General features: G+C 38.7%; 2 protein-coding genes across 2 annotated transcripts in view; one reads left to right on the top strand and one right to left on the bottom strand.

The window, feature by feature from the left end:
• Window positions 1-6,174: 6,174 nt before the first annotated feature.
• LOC145482388 (ATP-dependent DNA helicase RecQ-like) lies at window positions 6,175-6,576 on the bottom strand. Its single transcript, XM_081461021.1, has one exon. The coding sequence runs from the start codon at window positions 6,574-6,576 to the stop codon at window positions 6,175-6,177; it is 402 nt and encodes a 133-aa protein (XP_081317147.1).
• Window positions 6,577-19,198: 12,622 nt separating this feature from the next.
• The window catches only part of LOC145482647 (uncharacterized), a 77,192-nt gene continuing 75,427 nt past the window's right edge, over window positions 19,199-20,963 (top strand). The window contains exon 1 of the mRNA XM_081461256.1: window positions 19,199-19,441. Within this exon, the coding sequence (XP_081317382.1) occupies window positions 19,231-19,441 (211 nt within the window). The 5' untranslated portion in view covers window positions 19,199-19,230. The remainder of the gene's footprint in view (window positions 19,442-20,963) is intronic.

Below are 20,963 nucleotides of genomic sequence, written 5' to 3' on the forward strand. Positions count from 1 at the left end.
TGACATAAAGCTACAATCGCTTTTGTCGAAAAATATATACCTATCTCATGATTTGAAGCTTGTTTAGCAGTTAGATCATTAGGAAAAGTGCTTATGTAAATGTTTTTTGTTCAGTACAGATAATCAGTCGCCTAGATAGCCAAAGTAAGTTCCAGATGTTTACACTATTTTCCGGCCACCATATTTGTTGCACCACAGAGGTGCACCAACATGACGTTTCTATATTGGGCTCTGTAAATTTCTACGAAACATTTCGACAAATATCTGCAGTCTGGGAAAACGCACAAACCTAAAACTTGGAGAAGTGTCTTCTCTATCTATTTCCTTTTAGATCACAATTTCTTGACTTTATCCACTTAATGGGTTTTGATTTATATCTTTTATTGCGTGACAGTGAAAACGATCTATACTCCCTAGATAAACATTGGTATTTCAGTGTTATATTTAAGTCCATTAACTTCATCCGGCTGGTAACAACAACAAAAAGAACACAATGCTTTAGACTAATAGGCCTCCATCCAACATGCGGCGTTGCTTGCGTTTTTCGTTCCCAGCTCTATACTAAAATTTCCCAGACGTCGTCATATGGCTGTATTTTTGCTTTAATTCCACAGCAATGGCTAGCTGGGGATCCTGAGAAGCCATCGTTTCCAGGCTATGTTAATGAAGCTCAGCTTAAAGGGGCAGTCTCACTAAGATTCTATTCCGTCACCGCATTGAGGTCTTAAATGAGATAGCATCGCGCCTGCGCGAACTCAGTGTGTTGCTGCCTTTTCGAGCGAACAAAAGTTTTTTTTTTTTATTTCTAGTGAACATTTTTAGCAATAATTTGGTCTAAAGCACGTTAGAAGGCCTGACAACGACACGGATACTGGTCAGAGGAAGGGAACATCTGGACAGAAAAAGGAAAGCAGCGATAGCTCTCGAACTAAAAGTGCTCGAGGACATTGAAGTCCAATGTAATGGAAAATGACGCCAAGATTGGCGAAGGACCTTCATGGTGAAGGACCTTCGACAGCTCTCTTAGCTGCAATGCAAGAAGGATTTGCAACACTGCCCGAAAATGTGACTAATGTCATTTCCGAGGCTTTTAGTTTTAAGTCGGCTAAGGCGGACCCAGAGATATCCTCTGATGAGGAAACTCGAGAGGAGGATAGATTGCAACACTGTCCGGCCGGAAATATGGTTAATGCCATTTCTGAGGCTTTTAGGGCGGTAAAAGCATTTCCTATGACGGAAATTCAAGACGAAGATATCCTTAGCTGCCATGCAAGAAGTGTCCGGAAATATGGCTAAGGCCATAGACTTTAAAGTTGGTTAAAGCCGACCTAGAGATTTCCTATGACGAGGAAATTCAAGAGGAAGATATCCTTAATACGAGGGCAAGCCCCCCACGAAGTAGAAGCGAGAAGAGGCTAATGGCAAAAGCCAGAAGTGTATAGTCACTATAAATTTGGACGCGTCTGTCGCACAGTTGCTTGACACCTCCTATCCTCCTTCTAATGAGGGTAAAAGCAAAGTGCTTAGCAGCAACAGCATCTGCAAAAGGAGGAAACTGATCCGAATGTGGACTCAGGACTGGCAAACGTCATAAATACGTTATGAAAGACAGACTTCCGGAGGGAAAACTCTCGGAAAAGATAAACAAATATTATCGCCCTGAGAATTGTGAAAGCCTGACAAAAGTTTGTGTAAACCAGGCTGCATGGGATAATTTGAGCCCATCTGTTCGTTTACAACACGTTAAAGTGCAAAAGGTACAAACGTCTTTGTTTAAAGGCAAATGTGCCTTGACATGCATGATTAACAAGCTTGTTGAGCAAATAGTAACACTACCTGCTGGAAGTGAGCTGCTTCAAGAGGCTACAGATGCCTTTGCTCTGTTGGGTAATGCTAACCTGCGATCATACCCTCCCTCCCTTATATTCAGACGTGAATAAAGTTCTCCGTAGATTGTAGTTTGCGTCTTGATTTGTCAGTAAGGGGTTGCAGTATGGTAGTCAAGTACTTAGACAATTGATACGTAGGGGACCCACAGAATGACACTATAGGTCGCATCGGTATACCAGGTTTGTGCAGTTTCGGTAGTCCGTAAAGTTTCGGTGGTTGAGGTACTGAGCACCTCAGTCGATAGTAGCGTTGAGTGTCAATAGTGTCAGTCTTTTTAAGCGTAAGTATTTTGCTGTTAAGTTTACGTTGAAGTGCTGGCGTCGGGTCGCGACGCCGACATCCAGTTATTAAAGAGATCGAAGTAAACGGAAAACTTCCTTTTCTAGACTGTTTGGTAAGCCGCGACCACAACGAACTACGAACGACAGTGTACAGAAAACCGACGCATACCGACAGATTACTTGACGAATCATCCTACAACCCGACTTCACACAAAGCCACGACTATAAAGACTTTGACGAGACGAGCGCAACTAGTTTGTAACACACCGGACAGCTTACGTGACGAAAACAGATACCTTGAACGTGTTTTTCACAAAACAACTACAACGCAGACTTTATTAGACGAAACATTCACCGCCCTACTGAAGCTGACGTTACGAACAGGAACCTTACACCTGTTACTACAGTGACTATACCTTACATTAAGGGCACTTCTGAGACCATCTCACGGATCCTACAGCCCTACAATATTCGTGTAGCCCACAAACCTACAATTACGTTACGACACTTACTGACCAACGTGAAAGACAGAGACGAACCTAACAACAGTCAGGGAGTAGGGACAGGGACAGGGACCATACTTATAACATCATCGACTTCACCTTCACCTTCACCTGTCCCCTGGCGCCAAGTTGGCGCATAGGGCCTCCACATGTGCTCTCCATCGATTCCTGTCTTGCCCTGCAGTGCGCACCTCTCTCCAGGACTGCCACCCTGCTTTGGGGTCCATGTCAGGGCTGTAACACGGTCATTGTCAGGTTGTTGTCTGAGGATGTGTCCAATGAATCGCCATCTCCTTCTTCTTACTTCTTCACTCAACCTCTCCACGTTAGCTCTTTCCAGTAGCTCTCTATTACTAATCCTACCTTGCCATTTAATCTTCATTATCCTTCTCAGGCATCGGTTCTGAAACACATCGATTTTCTTAGCATCACCTTCGTTCATTTTCCATGTTTCGCAACCATACATGAGAACTAGTTTGACCAATGCTTTGTATAGCCTGATCTTCGTCTTCCTCGACACACTGCTGGAATTCCACACTCGATTCAGCTTCACAAACGCTCCCCTCGCTTTCCCTAGCCTAGCCTTGATGTCTTCTTCTCCGCCCCTTTGTTTACATACTGTGGCTTCTAGATAGATAAACTTCTCTACGTCTTCCAACGCCAGACCATTCACTGTGATGGCTTCATTATTCCTTGTATTGACTCTCATGACTTTGCACTTCCCGACATTTACGCGAAGGCCTGTCCTTTCTGCATTTTCTACCAGCCTGTTTGTTTTCAACTGCAAGTGTCTTTGTGTTGAGGAAATTAAAGCTACATCGTCAGCGAGGTCGAGGTCCTCAAGTTTTGATGTAAATTTCCACCTCAGCCCGATTCCCTCCTCTTTCACAGTATGTCTCATTGCCCAGTCTATAATGAGCAGGAAAAGAAAGCCAGACATTGCACATCCTTGCTTGACACCAGTCGTTAGTTCAAACCATTCTGAAGTTGCTTCTTCCTCGACAACAGCACATTCAAAGCCATCGTACAGCGCTTTAACTATGTTGATGATCTTCTGTGGGATACCATACTGATTCATTATCATCCATAAGCCATTTCTGTGCACTGAGTCAAACGCCTTCTCGAAATCTACGAAATTGATATAGAGAGTTGCCTGCCATTCATTCACTTGCTCTAATATATTGTGTAAGATGAAAATTTGCTCCCTCGTTCCTCTATCAGATCTAAATCCAGCCTGTTCCTTACGGAGCCTGCGGTCAATCCCCATGCGAATGCGATCAATTACAATTCTTCCCAATTACAATTACGTTACGACACTTACTGACCAACGTGAAAGACAGAGACGAACCTAACAACAGACAGGGAGCAGTTTACAAGATCAAATGCTCCGACTGCCAGGCTTCCTACATTGGTGAGACTGGCAGAAACCTTAACACAAGACTGACTGAACACTTAAAAACGAGCCACGAGAAATGGTGATGCCAACAATCACATTGCTGTACATCATCAACTGACAAACCACAATATTGACTGGGACTCTGCTCAGTGCTTAACCTACAGTACAAACTATTTTCAACGACTGACTCTGGAAAGCTGGTACACTAACCTAGAACAAACGTCTCTTAACAGATGTCAACAGCTACCGGCGCCTTACAAACGACTTATCCATGACGGAAACGAAACCGACAAACGGACTTCTAACAGACCGACTTAACAATACACGGACCAAAAACCGACCTATTTGACAAACAATAGACGGATCGAAACCCACCAATGACTGATGACAAACTTTACACGAGTCTTTCAGCCAATGCCATCATGGCTATACTGACCAATCACGTTCAACGGACCATACTTATAACATCATCGACTGGCAAACACTATTCACTTGACTCTGAAGATGTCTTCCGCTCAGGTTGTCGAAACGTCAGTCATCAACAACATTTCTTTTCAGAACTACACTCACCCTGACGATCACACTACACGAACTATTTCGTAAGTTTGTACTCGACCTTTTGAGACCCTGGGCCGGGTTGCTCGAAAGCCGGTTAACGCTAACCCAGGATTAAAAGTTAACCAGTGCTGGAAATAATTTTTCTTCTTTAACAGGACATGTGTCCTTTCAAATCTTCATTTTGGTCGGACATCTCATCAATTTGACTGGACACTAATTTGCATAATTGATTAGCATAATAATTAGCATAAGAAAATTTATTAGCATACTGTTAAGATTTCCTACACAAATCGTTCAAAACTGTATTTAAATTTGATTTATCTATTATTTATGATTAACTAGATGACTTTATGCTACTAGATGACCACACCGGTCTCTCCTGGTTATCTCCTGATTACATGTTCTTCAAGCAAACCTAGTTTTCTACTGAATGCTACCATTAAAGGGAAACAGTCAGCTTTGGGACCACGCTGACCTGGACACTAGTTTTCTCACTTTGAAGAAAGTTCACCTCAACCTGAAATCAAAGAACATCTAAAAATCCACTTCAATCTTCGCAGTGTTTTGCTTGATTTTCAATCGCTTACTGAAAAACCTGTTTTGAGTGTGCTTTTTCTCATCCTGTGATATCATTTTTATCATATTTGGTTAAAAACAGTATGGATCGGGTCTCTGTGATATGCAAATTAGCTATGAAATGGTATCTAATGCGCATGTGCTCCAGCTGACTGTGTCCCTTTAAAGCAGGAGCCCATCACTAGGAGTGTGCAACTACCTCAATTATTCCTGTCCCGGCGTTTCCACAGAAAGATCTATTTTTAGCTTAAATTTACTGCAAATTGAGACCCGCCAGGAACCTCAGTGACCAATCACAAGCACGGACTTTATAATTTCACCGGAAGATTAGTTCGCCATGTCCACCTGAGGTTGCCATTTTTCTCCTTACCGATGCGTGCTCATATAGACTGGAACTAACCTTTTTTCGTGGGAAAAGAAGCCTAAAAATAGACCGGTCTGTAAAAGTACCATGACATAGGCTTAGTATGGGAGTTGCAGGCTCCTAGTGATGGGCTCCTGACCAAAGTTGACTCTATTTAGGGTACATACATATGAAGGGCTAGCGGCATATCGCAATGCACGTAATGCATAATAGGGAGATTTCTGAAGAGCACTTTATTTGGCAAGTACAGGATAGATGAACACTTATGCTTTATGATATGGCAGAAGCCCATAATGGGCTCCTGGATATGTAGACTTGCTCCAAGTCGACCTCTCGCAACCGTGTCGAGCGTGAGCGTCCAAGGTCGCGACGCGACCGAGCGAGCAACGCAGTCGCGAACGAGGTCGACTTGTTTCGCCTGAATAGATTTGAATCACATTATAAATTCACGCGCGAAAAATGATTGACATATGCTCAGTTTCCTGATAGTTTCTGTCTTAAACCTCATGCTTACCATTTTGCAATACAATGACTTTCGTCGACAAAAACAGCTTTGGTCGAATCCTTTAAGTCTCGAATGACGGTTCTGTGAGAGTTCAACAGAGCCTAAGGACTGCCAAACAAAAGGTTGAACCGACCAAGTCGAATGTCTTTCATTTCGGCGGCACTACTTTCAGGGCCGATAATGGCTGTTGCTATGCCGCGACTTTTCAAGCCAGCAACTTGGTCCTTCATTAATGACACGAGAGGGGCCACCACAAGACAAATGGAGCATATATCCGTTTGCTTTTCTGCGTTTTCGACTCCCACTTCAATTCCCTCAAAAACAAACGGAGCAATCTCAAAGCATAACGATTTGCCCGATCCAGTCGGAGAGCAAAAATACACGTCCTTTCCAGTGAGATAAGCCTCCACGACTCGTCTCTGACCATCTCGTAACTTGCTGTAACCTAATTTCTGCAGGCCGAAATTTAAAACACCTTTCATGTCTTCGAGACCGTCTTCCATTGCTTCGAAGAAACAAAAACAAAGATGGCGTCTTTCTCGAGTCTCAGATTACTTCATGATAAAACCCTTCAATTGTCATGACGTCACCGGTAGAATTTTCGACTGGTGAATTTGGCGCCAAACAGGTATGAAAAGTCCTTTTAAAAGGCCCAACCAACCAGAAAAAAAATTTAAAAGGACTTTGAGAAAGTCTACTGGATATGGTAATGGGCTCCTGGATATGGCTCAAACTGTCAGAGTCAAGGGCCCAAAATTAAAAAAATCTTGAGTAGCCATTTGGCGACTAAGTGATAAAAATCAAGTGGAATTTTATTCAGAAAAGAACTCAATGCATAAAATCTATAAAGAAAAAAATTTCCACGACTTTTTTGGCCGCTAATTTTGTGTACGCATTACAAAAGACACAATCGGTAGGTATATGACGTACTCAATGCTCAAGGGTTTGCAATGCATTATAGGGCGATTTCAAACGCGATTAGCCATTTGCAAGTTTTTCGATTTGAGGGAATCCTTTAAAGCAAAGCAAACGGATAGATTGCTTTTTTCCCTTATATTGAATGTTATAGAAGCAAAGATCTTTCACTATGTATTTCTGGAAGGACATAATGATTGAGAAAAAAACGTTATTGATCGTCAACGTGAACGTGGTCGCCAAAGATGAAATTTTAGCCGCATTGGCGACCGTACCGGTTGCAACCAACTTCGAGCCTTTTAACAATGTATATAACCAACTTTAATTTATGGATGGACAATAACTTGGTGTCGGTGATTGAAATGTTCGGACATCATAATGGCCGGACATATTCAAAATTTGGTCGGCCGACTGTTATTTCCAGCCCTGTTAACCGAAGTATCCATTATATTTTAACGCATATAGCGTATGGATTGTCCCTTTTTGGTTCAAAAAGCAAATTAATTTTTTTAACAAACAGTTACTAATTAACGTCCCAGTTTTAAGCTTGCTAAAGCTGCTTGTTGCGATTGTTACCATTAAGACCTAATGGCTTTGGGTTTTGGTTAAATCTTGATACTTTAATTTAAAAGCAATGAAGATAACAAAAAAAAAATCCTTTTTCATGTATAGCCAATGGATTGCTGACAATTAAAAAATAAAGAATTTCATGATGGCAGTATCCGAGCGTTCCTCCTTGGCTGAAGGTGCTCAACAGAGTTGATGCTAGCTTACGGTGTTGTGGGCCTATTGCCCACGAAAATCAGAACGCAACCTAACCATTAACTAGTATAGCGCGCGTTTCCGCAGCAGAGTGCACAAACGAGTAAAGTCTAATCCGGCGAGAGCAAAAAAATGATAATTTGCTTTCAGAAGTAAGCTCTAAGAGCTCTTTGATTATATATATATGTTTTCACTTTCCTCTAATATAAACCCAAGCCATTCGTTATTTCTTGGTCGGGATCATTAGCGGTCCAATAAGTTCTAAATGCAGTTTTTCTATTTGCAGGTTACATTTTTTTGGTGAGTGTAGTGTAAGCAAAGATAATATCATTTTAAATCACCTGATACTTATGGCAAAATTTTATATTTATAAATGCAAATTGAACAATATGGAACCATCATTATATGTTTTCGTAGCAAGAGTTAAAATAGTTCAGGACATAGAACGACGAATAGCAGTAAAACATAAAAAGGTGACTAAATATAACAAAAACTGGGAAAAACTCTTAACTTGTAATTTCATCTAAACTGTCGACGTTGTTTCTTGAACCCCCTCTCCCGAAAAAGTATTGTAAATAAGACTCTATTGTATGTAACGTATTGTAAGTAGTTTTCTGTGAGTAATATATTGTAAGTAATTTACGTGTATGTAGTGTACGTTTAGTTATGTAATTTACTGTCACTAGTCTATTGTAAGCAACACACTGTGATTCGGTATTTGTAACTGAGTAAAGTATTGTTAGAAGTATGTTTAAGTGTAGTTAAGTTGTGTGTCATATTGTACTGTATTATAAGTGCAATAAAAAAAAATGAAAAATTACAAAAAAATACAATGCGACTGTTCTCAAAGTACAATTGTTCTGGAAGTAAAGTGTAGGCATAAAGTCACGTACTGTTCGGTGTTTACAAGAGGAATATTTCCGACTGCAATCACAGTTCATTCATTCAACACGTTTAGATTTGTAAAGGCCTATAGCAGGTTTGTTTGTAAAACATTGGATTATATGAAACATATGACTCAACTTCCGCAGTAGCGACAGCATGTGTTTTTTCTGACAGACCTGACACGCAGTTCATCATTATACTACCTGTTAAATTCGTGCTTTTTCAAAGGATCTGTTTGTGTCGCTGATGTCATCTTTACCTTCCTCTTTAGAATTGATATACGCTAAGCTGTTGCCGTGAATATTTAGCTTCGAAAGGTTCCTGTGAAGACTTTCAAGATCTCTGTTCTCTGACCACTCTTACATATGCTTTCATAGATTTTATACAATCACCATGTTTCTTTCTTCATGAAGGAATTAATCCATAGACTACAACTCTGTATCTTCAAGTACTTCTACTGTTATTGTATGTCCTGCTAGGTTGTATACTTCTTTGGTGTTGATTATTTGTTCCTGAAGAATACGGTGAAGAACGATGAGATATTCAGGCTGGCTTGCCCGGTTTGATTCAGAGCTGTGTCTCTGTACTTCTGTCTTGAAATGTTCACTATCTTTACATGTGTTGCACAATTCGCCTTTCTCATCTTCATCTGTATGAAGTTTACCGCTCGCAGAAGTTTTTCTGCCTTTAAAAAAGGCACTTAGTCGATTAACCTGGGAGTTCCTTTTAACAGAAAGCTTCATTTTAAAACATACATAAAGTTTATGTCACTGCAGCCTGTTGTAAAGTAAATAGTAATCTCTTGCCAGTAAATATCAGTGTAAAACTGGGTGAAATATTTTCTAGATTTCCTTCTCGATAATCCGAATTTGACAAATAAGTGACAGAAACAAGACGACTTCTGCTCTGCCACCCAAACTGCAGACGTGAGATTGGCCATGTTTTTTAGTACTTTGAACAATCAAAGACTACTCAAATGATTTCGGCTTTGTTTTTGTCGTATTTAATACGTGATCAAGAAAGATGTCTCCTCGACTGACACCTCCTTAAAAGCATCAAAACCTTAATTGTCTGAAAGAGATTCGTTGCCCTACAAAAGTTCAAGGTTGCAGATTCCAAGGACGTAAACAATGCGGCTGCTATATTTCGCTGTTATCAAAAACACTTATTTACCACTAACAAAATTGGAATTTTTTTGCCGGATTATGAAGGTAAAGTGGTGTTTATGCTTTCCATATCAGAAATGTACTGCTGGCAAGTTTTTATATTCGTCCACAAAATCGTGAACAATTTTCCTGTTATCTCAAACGTGATGGCCAGATGACATTTTAAATGACTGACATAGTTCTAGAGTAAATTACTCTCACCTGGGTTTTCTGATAACTAATACATTTGAAACATATCTGCCAAATGGTCAAGCTACGCTAGCCAGTGATTCTTTCCTAGACGAGTTTGAAACTAGTGGGTAGGCTAGGGTGCAGATAGCTCCCATCGCCGTATGTGTCTCTTCTAAAGTAATACTGGTTAAGGAAGCTGGTATTGTTTGCAAAAATTAGATTCACCAAAAGTCTTTGTGAAATGAAACAAAAAAAAAATAGAATGAAAACGCTAGATTAAAAAAAAATAGTAATAATAATAATAAATAAATAAATAAATTTAACGAAATATCAATAGGAAGTTATTTTCAAGGTTAATCGCAGAGCTGTTACTTGATTGTCACAAAATAATCAAACGTTTACTTGTTACAGCCAAGAGTAGACAAGAAACTATGATCTTGTCTCTTGGAGTACGCGATTTCTAAACATTTCATTGTGTAAGTGCAATTTCGCTAATTGTGGCTTTCCAAGTTTTAATTATCATTCATGATCAGTGATTTTATTCGTCGATTTTAAAACCAGTTTTGTACGTTGCCAGGGTTAAACCCTAATGAATGAAGGAAGGAAAGAAGGAAGGAATGAATGCGTGAATGTACGAATGTGTGAATGCATGAAAGTATTGCATGAATGCCTGAATGAACGAACGAACGGACGGACGGATGGATGGATGGATGGATGGATGGATGGATGGATGGATGGATGGAGGAATGGATGAATCAAAGAAAGAGGGAATCATAGAAAATTTTGTGAATTAAATAAATGAATAAGCAAAATTGCGAAGGTTTATAGACCACTACAATTCAGTAGTTAATCAGTATATTGTTTGTTTGTTTGTTCATATTCTTTTTTCATAGTCAGCATTTATAATTCTACTATTTCCATCTTTTAAGGTTCGGAAAGACCTAACATATCTCTGGCCGGGTTCATCTACTCTACCCATGAACAAATAAAATAACGCCTACCTCTCCAAAATTTCAGCAACTAACATGCGATCATAACTATTCTTCTTAGGAGCAAATAAGATGAGGTTTACCTCTGAAATTTAACTAGGTTTGTTTGGACAGGTGTCTTCCTCACATTGTCTTATTACTATGCAAACCTGCAAACTAGAAATTAAAAAAATGCCAAAATACAATGGTTTATTACTCATATCAGTATCCAGACTTTTTATGGGAATGGCCGGAAGAGATGAAATTGGTCGTATGAGGCGGAAATACTCGATTGAACGTCGACTCAGGCTTCTTTTATGTTTTAAAAGCGCCTGTGTTTACACTTTCACGCAATTTCATTTTAAATGCGGAAGTTTAAATACACGGACAGTTCAAATTTATTGAAAAAATCGACACTACAATAACAAAGACGAAGCTGAGCAAATTCATATGACTAGAAGTCACGTTATTTGACAGGAAAACAAGTGGCAAACCATCGCTGATGGTGATATTAAGTAAATACAAGAGAATCGGTTAGTGAGGTTAAATTTTGTCACCAAATCTATTTCGGGCGCATTTCGCAAACTTATTTCTACTGTGTTGCTATTGCACAAATTGGTCTATCGGTTTTATTCCAAGAAGACCCTGAAAAGGCTATTGATGATCAATAGTCAACGTATTGCAACTAATTCTACACCAAATCGATTCTGGTAAGTAACAGAAATTATATGTATTTCTACTTCTGTGATACGTCGTGTACAAAAAGCAGCTCACCAGTTGAATTTTTATAACGGAAATATATATTCTGTCAGGTGTAGGGTAGCCGGCGATTGAATCCAAAGTTAAGGCCGAAAAATAAGAAACCGTAATGCCCAGCAAATCCATTTCATAGTGTCTAGTTTTTAGTAGTTATAACTAAAAGCAGACAGTGTTAACTTCCTAGGCTTTTGTGAAAATAACGAGAGAACCAATTCTTTTAGTTGAATTAAGCAAAACACCAGAGATAGTACTGGTTCAGGTCCAGCAGATGGCACAAATTTAGGATGTTTTTCCCCCGAAGAACTCCATTTTTAAGTTCATTACACGCTCTTAAGTTATTTTTCTCTGAACGTGCTGCAGTATACTGTTACTTGTCACTTTTGGCACAATTTTATGTTATGTGATTTCGCTCTATGAGTTTTAAAGTAGATTTAACAGCGAGGAGTTCCGACCTTTTGTGCGTATTTATTTTCTTTATGAACTGGTCGGCCGTTATACAAAGAACGTTTCAAGTGGGAAACATGATAGAATATGTCTGTTTTTGAAAAAGGAGATTTTAATTTCCAGTATTGAAGTTTCTACGGACGGTCTTTTTTCTTTTTTTTTTTTTTTTTCACTTTTTCGTCTTTTTTAGGTTTAAAAAAGAATTTCCCTGTTGTTCTTGAACAATTATTTCTAAACGGTGTGCTTTTCTGACCCTAACTAGCTGTAACAAATGCTTGTATTGATGCATCTTATCAAGTTAGACTGGGATTGGTCATACTCATCATTGCTACCTTAACTTTCACCTCTGACTTCTTTTTAGAAGTGGCATGTACAACAACATATAGCTGAGTAAAGCTGACGGTAAGCTTCGGCGAATCCGACGAGCTTTCCGAGCTATGGTTCGCAGTAGAGCCAGAATACCCACGGCGATACCAAACGAGTAAATTTGGCCATAAATCTGGCCATCATGTTAGTGACTTGATATTGTAGGATATCCGGGACTGTAGACAGGCTTCTGACTGACAAATTACGAATTTGGGTGCAGTAAAGACACAGATCATTGCATGCAACATGTTTGTTTTCATGGAGTGGAGAATGATTCGCTATACGTTGTGCTTGCACGGCATCTTCCCTAATCAGTCATTCATACCTTTAAGAATGAAAGAGACAGGCAGACTGAGGACAAGGTACACTGTATCTGGGCTATGATCAATTCATTTTTGCTTTACTACTAATAATTTCAAACTGGTTTCAGTTCTCTGATGGTGTCGCTATCGCCAAATCACATTAGTTGGTTCAAACTTGAGTTCACTTGGATCATCACGTCGATGTCTGTGCTTTCTTTATTATTTAATGCGTGCATTGTTAAGTTATTCTTTTTGTAACCCGTAGTGCTACCACCGCCCTTGCAGGAGTTTTACAATCCGATTTTCCTTTTTTATAAAGAGTTTACCCGAACAGCGGAGATACAAATCGTATGATTTAAAGGTGAAAAAAATTGCTGCTTGCTGACTAAACTTTGCGTTCACAATTTTTTCCCACTTTGTATTTTGGCACCAATGGCAGGTGTTTCATTGGAAAGGCAAATTATTGTCAAAAAATTGTCAGTGGCTTTCACTTGATATCAATATTTTAGATGCTACACTTGCTTTGGGATTTCAAACAGTTTGCCCTCGCGCTTTCGTTTCTCTCACTCTAATCTATAGAATGCAATGAGAAACCTAAGGTGGAAGTTCACTTTTCTACTTGTAGAAGTATTCTTCCAGAGCTAATAAACTATATAAGTCATGGATCATTCATCGCTGTTGTGACATCTTTATGACATATACTTCGATTAGCTTGAATAAATTTATGATAACTGCAAGCAGGAAGACTTTCCATAAGAATAAAAATGAAAATGGGAAGTTGATATAAATGACTATAAATTATATCCAGTTGTGCCAAAACGAAAACCCTTCGAATGAACAAAAAATCGTACAAAGGGCTAAGGTGCCTATTATTTTAACTTTGCCAAAAGCCTTACGCATCACCACAAACAGCGCTTTTATATTGTGCCTTTGGTAATAACAGCTGCTGACATGATTATTTCAACGGTTCCATATATCTTGTAAAGAGAAAACCAACAACGGAGTAGTCCATCTATTGGTATGATCTGCTCCTTTGCTGAAGAGCACTATCTTCGGTTAAACGGTGAACATCACCTGAACTCTTAGTGAGTAACATAATGTGTATATTGCAAATATATAATATATTATATATTTCTAAATAAAATATCCTTTCTTTCGATTCACGGACTAAGACATTACGAACCATCTTTTAAAAAATAATCTCCTCAGTTCTCTTTTGAATGGTCATTTTAATATTTTGCTGGTCAGGACAGGTTAAAGGTTATTTAAAAAATATGAAACTCTTACTTCAGGCGGAAAAAATACTGTCTTTCCTATAAAGTGACATATACAAGTGAATATATGGAAGATCATGTATTTGAACTGCGGAGAAACATATGAAGACATGATTGATCATCGCAGTTATACGCACAACTTAAGCAGTTGTGAAAATAAAGCCTGAAAAAATTAATTTCATAACCGCTTAATTTGTGTATAACTGCGATGATCAATCATGCCTTCATATCTTTCTCCGCAGTTCAAATATATGATCTTTCATATATTCACTTGTATTCTTCACCATCTACGGGTATATTACGAACTCGCAAAGTGACCAGCTGCCAGTTAGCTTGATAGCTCAGTTGGTTGAGCACTGCACTGGTATCGCAGAGGTCCCCCTTCAAGCCTGAATGTTTTTTTCAGGCTTTAATTTCATAACCGTTTTTAAACGTTGTGTGTATAACTGGGATGATCAATCATGTCTTCAAAAAGTGACATATATTTCTGTTGAGAATGTAAGGGGTACGAAATGGGGAAAAGCGCTATTACAAATTACGAAAATGCACACAAATTGAAAAAAAAATCTTTCCTTCTGTCTTTCTTTCTTTCTCCCACAGGCTTCAATTCTTCAGTTTCAGCGCAACTTATTTGTGTTGTTAGTAACTTTCAATTCCCTGTACTTTAGGGTTAGGATCGGAGCTATGCATTTACTAAACACTGAGTAAAGCATGTGCCCCTCATGGTTTGTTTTTTTTTCGAAATTAACTCTTGCATACATATTCTGTACACTGTCTTGGGAGTGTTCTACAAATTACATAAACGTAAAGATCGATTGAGGTTGTTTCTCCACAGCTAGGAACAGATTAACTCAAAATATCAATTCCTGTCACTAGCGAAATGTATCTATTGGATAGTAATTCTTTGGCGATTAAACCGTTTTATCGTGGAGTTTTGCAATTTTCCGCCAATGGGTTCATAGAAACAGACCCTAGAGATTAATCTCTTGAAACACAAAGTCGTAATAAACAATGGAATTGAGCATCGGCTCCTGAATAGAGTTCTTGATGTCAGACAAACTATACCATAATAAAATGCCAAATTTTGATGCTAGTGGCATTTTCTTTTTTTCTTTTTTTTTTTGATAGCTGAAAACGTTCGCTCAAAACAAATTTCTTCAACGAAAAACAATTAGGCAGGCGCTAAAAGAAAACCGGTTACATTTGTAGGCAGGCGCTGGGCGGCAGTTGCGGTTGGCTTGTACTTGTACTATTAGTATGTCGATCCAGTTATTCCTGATTTGATGTGGTGAAACAAAATCAGAATCTCGGCAGGTGTGGGAGGTAAAAACATTTGAACTGAAAAGGTTTCGAGATCTGGAAAACAGACGACCAAAAAAAGCAATATATTTGAAGGAAACGATCCTTTTGTAGCCTTGAAGAACTCAGTCGTAGTCCATGAATCCGAGGGTGTTGATCACAAGTATCCACGAAATTCTTTTTTCAACCTATTGTTAGCTAAACAGAAAACGTATGGGTCAGCATGCTCTCCTGTCATAGAAGGTAGAACACCTTGCAAATAATGTGACGAAGAGAAATTTGCCATTGCGTAGAGTTGACAAGCAGCACTCAATTCAAAGCCTGGTGATCTAGGAGCCAATTGGGTGGCTTGATAACCACAGTTTCATTATAATGTTGATAAAAACATGAAAGAAATGTTTGACAGGATACCTGATCCAGGAAGATCCTTTGAAACTATCTTCAAAAGTATAGCTCCCACTACGGCATCCATTGCTAAACACCAGGAGATCCTCTGCTATCAGCTCAACTGAACAGCCTTGAATTCTTTCCGGATCAGTTAGCGCCGTTAATTTTCCAAGTGGCAAGTGACTTTCCTTTAGAGAAAATTCCTTTATAGTTGTAAAGATGTCAATTTCGTTGTGTTTTGCCAAAAAGAAAAGCTTTAAACGTACATAATACCAATTCCAACGATTTGAACTTGAAATCTAAATGCTACTGAACCTATATTCATAATTATACAGAACTGCGGAGGGGTTTTCTATTGAAATCGATTGAAAAGTGTAATATTAGCCTCTATGTGAAAAACAAACGATGGCATATCTTAAACTTTGAAAAGACCCATAACCTTATGCAAAACGCTGATACCACTGAATGACGGAGCCACGCCCAATATCCTAAGCTTTTCGAGAAAAAAATGCGACCGAGTCCAGTTAAACTGAGAGTAAATAACATCTTGAAAAATACTTTTTCATCTTTGCATTTCCACTTGCTTCTTTTCATTGTTTGACCCTGTCTGTGAAAGCATATAAAGGCGGAATTTCAATTTGCAATGACGAAAGTTAACAACATTCTTAAGTTCCTCGCTCAGGTCCCGATACCACGTTTAATACCTCGCGTCGATTGCCAATTACACCTAAGTTCTAAGATTCTATCCAAAACAATTAAACTGGCGTTACTCTTCTCACTGAAAAGGTTTAAGTTTATTTCAGTTTGTTAAATCTCCCACTTCCATTTATACAAGCTTTGTCGATGAAGAGAAAAGACACCAGAAGACTTTTGAACTATAATATAATATAATTTATTTACCTTAACCACACTATTAAAGCGAAACGGGATATTTAAAAATAGGTAGTAATTGAAACCTCCAACGGGACCTTCTAATTATAATAGAAATGTCTTTGACGTCAACCAAAGTGAGCACGAGTTTCAGACTCTTCTATTGGTAAAAAAAATCCCTCACGAGCTACAGAGAATAAAATATTTCTTTTCATTTAATATATTTTGTCACAACAGACTACTCCACTAAGTTGATGAAATTTAAAACGCTTAATTCCCAAACAACGAGCTTCAAGTGAGTTAAGGAGAGAAAGAAATAATTTATAATTTAGAGGACTTATTACCGTTTTTTGCATGAATGTTCCTCTTGAAAATTCATTCTGCAAGCAATGCCTGATGTTCGCTGAAATAAAAACGGACATCCGCTGTCAAGATAGGTAGTAAATCCATTCCAGAATATTCTGTAGGTACAATATCACTTTTTGTGTATAATGTACGATAACGCTGGAAATTCGTGGAAATAACGGAACTGACTTAAAGCCCTTTATGCTACATTAGCGCAACCCAATATTTTGAACAATGGATCAAAGTTCGGTCAGTGCTACATGTATCTATCAAGTCTACGCCTGCATAGTGCCAAAGATTCACCGACACCGTAACGACAAAATTTACGGTATTAATATATTTCGTGCCCTCATAAATTTACGTAATGGAAAATTGTAGTAAAACAACCGAGCCCAACTTTGTCTACTAGCCAGTAATTTGGTAACTGCTTCAAGCTGCTACGGTTAATTAGCGTAGTTGACAATGCGTAATGGCACCTGGACATTACGCCTTGCTGATAAGGTGGCGAAACTATTGACAACATTAACCGTTGAGAAACTGGGTAATCCATTTGAGCCCCATTATACATTTGATAATATATTAAGGGCATATATAGCTTTTGTAATTAGCCCGCATTTTGGAAATAAGTGGCAAATTTATTTCAATTACCTTTTTTATGCAGAGATACTTAAGCCAAATCAAGGCTGGGGTCAAGCGCATATAATCCTAACGATAACGTCGTAGTCGTAGAATAATAATTATTTCCGCCCTAATTGTGGCGAAGAGATAATAATAGCACTATGGCCGCTGGAGACTACGTGTCGCCATGCCATGTTAAGGCAAATCGGCAGATGTAGTCAATTTAAAAATACTTTTGATGAAATAACAGTTTCGCAAGTAAATTTCTCATATGAGCATTTAAAAAGCAAAATTTGCGAAGAGTTTACCGTTTTTATCTGCTACATTACCTACAGTCCCAACAATGCATTACGTACAGACACTATTTAGTTACTAACATGACACAAAGGGATTACCTTTACGCCGAGCATAGTTGATAACCCCTTCTACCGACTATGCTCCAAGTAAAAAGATTCAATCGATTGAATCTAATATTAATGTGAACTCGTCTAGCCGCTAATTATTCTCACCGCTTTAATGAACGGTGGACAAGAAGACATATTTGTTTTTGCTCTTTGATGCAAAAGTGGCATTTTTCAGTTAAAAGTGAAAACCGGAACTTGCCAAAACGCAAACAGCTGCTCCGAGCAAACTGGCAATCATTATTCTAAAATAACGTCACAACATGGTAAAGGTACGGGGAAATGAACATCCGGTACGAATGTTAAATTCACTATCACTGTTTGCTCCGTCAGAGTAAAAAGCACCTTGGAAACGCCAGCACTCTTAACAAGAAGCACACTTTAGGTGACAATTTCACTTAATTTCTAGAATTATGTAAAAGAAAGTAATTCGTGGCCAAATTTTAAAGCCTCGGTCATTGAGATCTTGCTTTTATTCAGTTTATTATGATTTCACTCTTTCTGCTAAAAAGGGCCCGAGTTAAGTCCAAGTAAATAGGGAGTTTAAGTAACCACGACGGCGACGCTGAAGACAACGTCGGTTAAAAAATGAACTTATATTTTACCTACGAATCTCGCGATACCTTTAAGTCATTTAGTTTGTTTCTCACTGTCAAAATTACCTCGAAACTGAACATGGAACACAGTGTTAAACTTGGCATATAAATTTAAAAAATTAGCCGTTGCCGTTCACGTTCTCCAGACAACGCAGAATTTGGTCATTTCACGTTGCTGTTTTGCAGAGGACGGCAAAGAAATGTACCAAGAATTATAATGCACGTGTAAAGCCATTGTTCTGGTCATTAAACCTTTTGGTTAGCGACGTTCCCGTTGCCGTTGCCGTCGTGGTTTTCTTAAACTCCCTATTGAATTTCAGGTTGCAAATCAGTCGAAAGACTAAAAACTGCCTTCTCGATTTGGAGTCAGGAAGTGTGACTACACGTGCAACTCAGCAAGGCTTTTTCTTAAAATTTTATCTCTTTTTTTTTCAATTTTACCTTCAGTTTTAACAGTTCCTTCATTAAGTACGAAATCTTAATATTTATTGTAATTGTTGACTTATCGAAAGTCTTAAAATGGGCAATAATGGATATTTTTCCAATTAGCTATACGCAGAGGACACTATATCCGTCATTTGCCCTTGCAAATATCATTGCAATTTCTATGATAATGAAATATTCTGGCAATGTATTTTTTTGCAGTATCACAGAGGTCATTTGAGCCAAAACACTACGCTAACCAGGCGTCCATTGATCTGATTCCTACTTTCACCAGAGACGAAAGCCAACTTGAAGACATGACTTCTTCCAAAGATTGGCATATCGTCTTTACGTTTCTCAAGCTATTTTTTCTATGGCCGTACACGGGAAGAAGTATTTCCAGTCATCTCCTTTCAGGTGAGATTTTCAGAAGTTAGTAATTTTAATATCCTGGAAAACGCCATCAAAGAAGACTATTATTTAAAAAAATATTGTACTTATTATGCGGTATACCATTTGAGAAAACGTGACAAAAAAGGTTGTAGCGAATGAAGGTTTTTATTTTTTAATCACCATCGAGTGTGGACAAAACATCTGAGCTACAGAAGGAAGTGGAAAAACTAATGAGAAAAGGCCAGTCCTGATAGTTGACTGTAACAGACTGCATCATACATTCATCTATAAATCATGTTGAACCGTACCGACCGTACTGGAGTACGGGAATGCTGTTTGATCTACGCTGTTGTTAGTCTTCTTTGTTTTGCCAGTTTAATTTCAGGTTTGACTTGTTGCAGTAAATGTTCGGGCAGGTAGCTTTTTATGATAAAGGAGGGAAGCGAGAGTTCGAAAACGCAATTTTCCTACGTAGAACTAAATGACCATTCTGGTGTAAAATTACATCTCGACTAAATTTGGGAATGTGAGCAATATAACGGTTAAATTGTTTGCACTTTCTAATCGATTATTTTATGTCACATTATAATAAAGTTTCCATATAACGCGCGCTCTGATTGGCTGAAACAGCGTGCTTTATCAGACAACAGAGCACGGGTTGATGACGGTATGCTGGCTTTTAAATTTTTGCTTCCGAATTTTGACAAATTTGACCCAAATTAAACATCCCCTGTGACTCAGACAAACGCAATGGAAACGAGCTCTATGCCTGCAGTAAATATGGTTCACGGAGATCACTGTTAGTAACAGTAGCGTTAAAACTGTACTTAAATAACAAGTTTTGCTAGATTCCCGCCGACAAAACACGTAGCGAAATAAGCAAATTCTCAACCTAACCAGTGCTTCGATAACAGACATTATATTTGTTTTGAAGGCAGAAATTATACCTTAGAAGTAAAACAACGACCGAAAACAACAATTGTAAAAATGCCCAATTGCTCAAACAACACTCACATACAGTGTAGTGACGCTCGTTCTCTGGACATCTCAGCGAAGTGAACCGACGAGTGGCCAGTTCAAAGCTTGCTCTGATATTCTCTTCTGTGCTCGTAGTAGAACCAGTGGGGGCAGTTCAGTCTTTCTAACTTTTACGCTAGTTCGGGCAATCTTGCTGCAAGCGGCTGCAAGCCGTAAGTAACTGTAGCTTCTTTCAAATTTAACGCAGCATTTCGCATTTTCATCCGCAAGCTTTGAGCTCCTTGTTTGGTAATTTCAAATAAAGAGGCCTCGACTGTGCCCTGATCTGTTGTAAAGTTCTTAGGAAGTGGTAGAGCACTCAAGAAGTAAGGAAAAACACTCGACTACGTCTCGTGCTTTCCCCTACACTTCTTCCGTGCTCTACCGCTTCCTGCGTGCTTTACAACAGAACAGAGCACAGTCGAGGCCTCTTTATTTGTTAAACACAACTGTATATAAGCAACCGAGTGCTGGAAGTCAAGTTTAGTTTGTGGTATTCATCTTAAGAAAGAAATTAAATATCGCTTGC

This window comes from Orbicella franksi, chromosome 3 (assembly GCF_964199315.1).
Source record: "Orbicella franksi chromosome 3, jaOrbFran1.1, whole genome shotgun sequence".
NCBI lineage: Eukaryota > Metazoa > Cnidaria > Anthozoa > Scleractinia > Merulinidae > Orbicella > Orbicella franksi.

Excerpts from the sequence above, each read along its gene's own strand:
- LOC145482388 (XM_081461021.1), bottom strand. The coding sequence starts at position 6,576 with ATGGAAGACGGTCTCGAAGACATGAAAGGTGTTTTAAATTTCGGCCTG.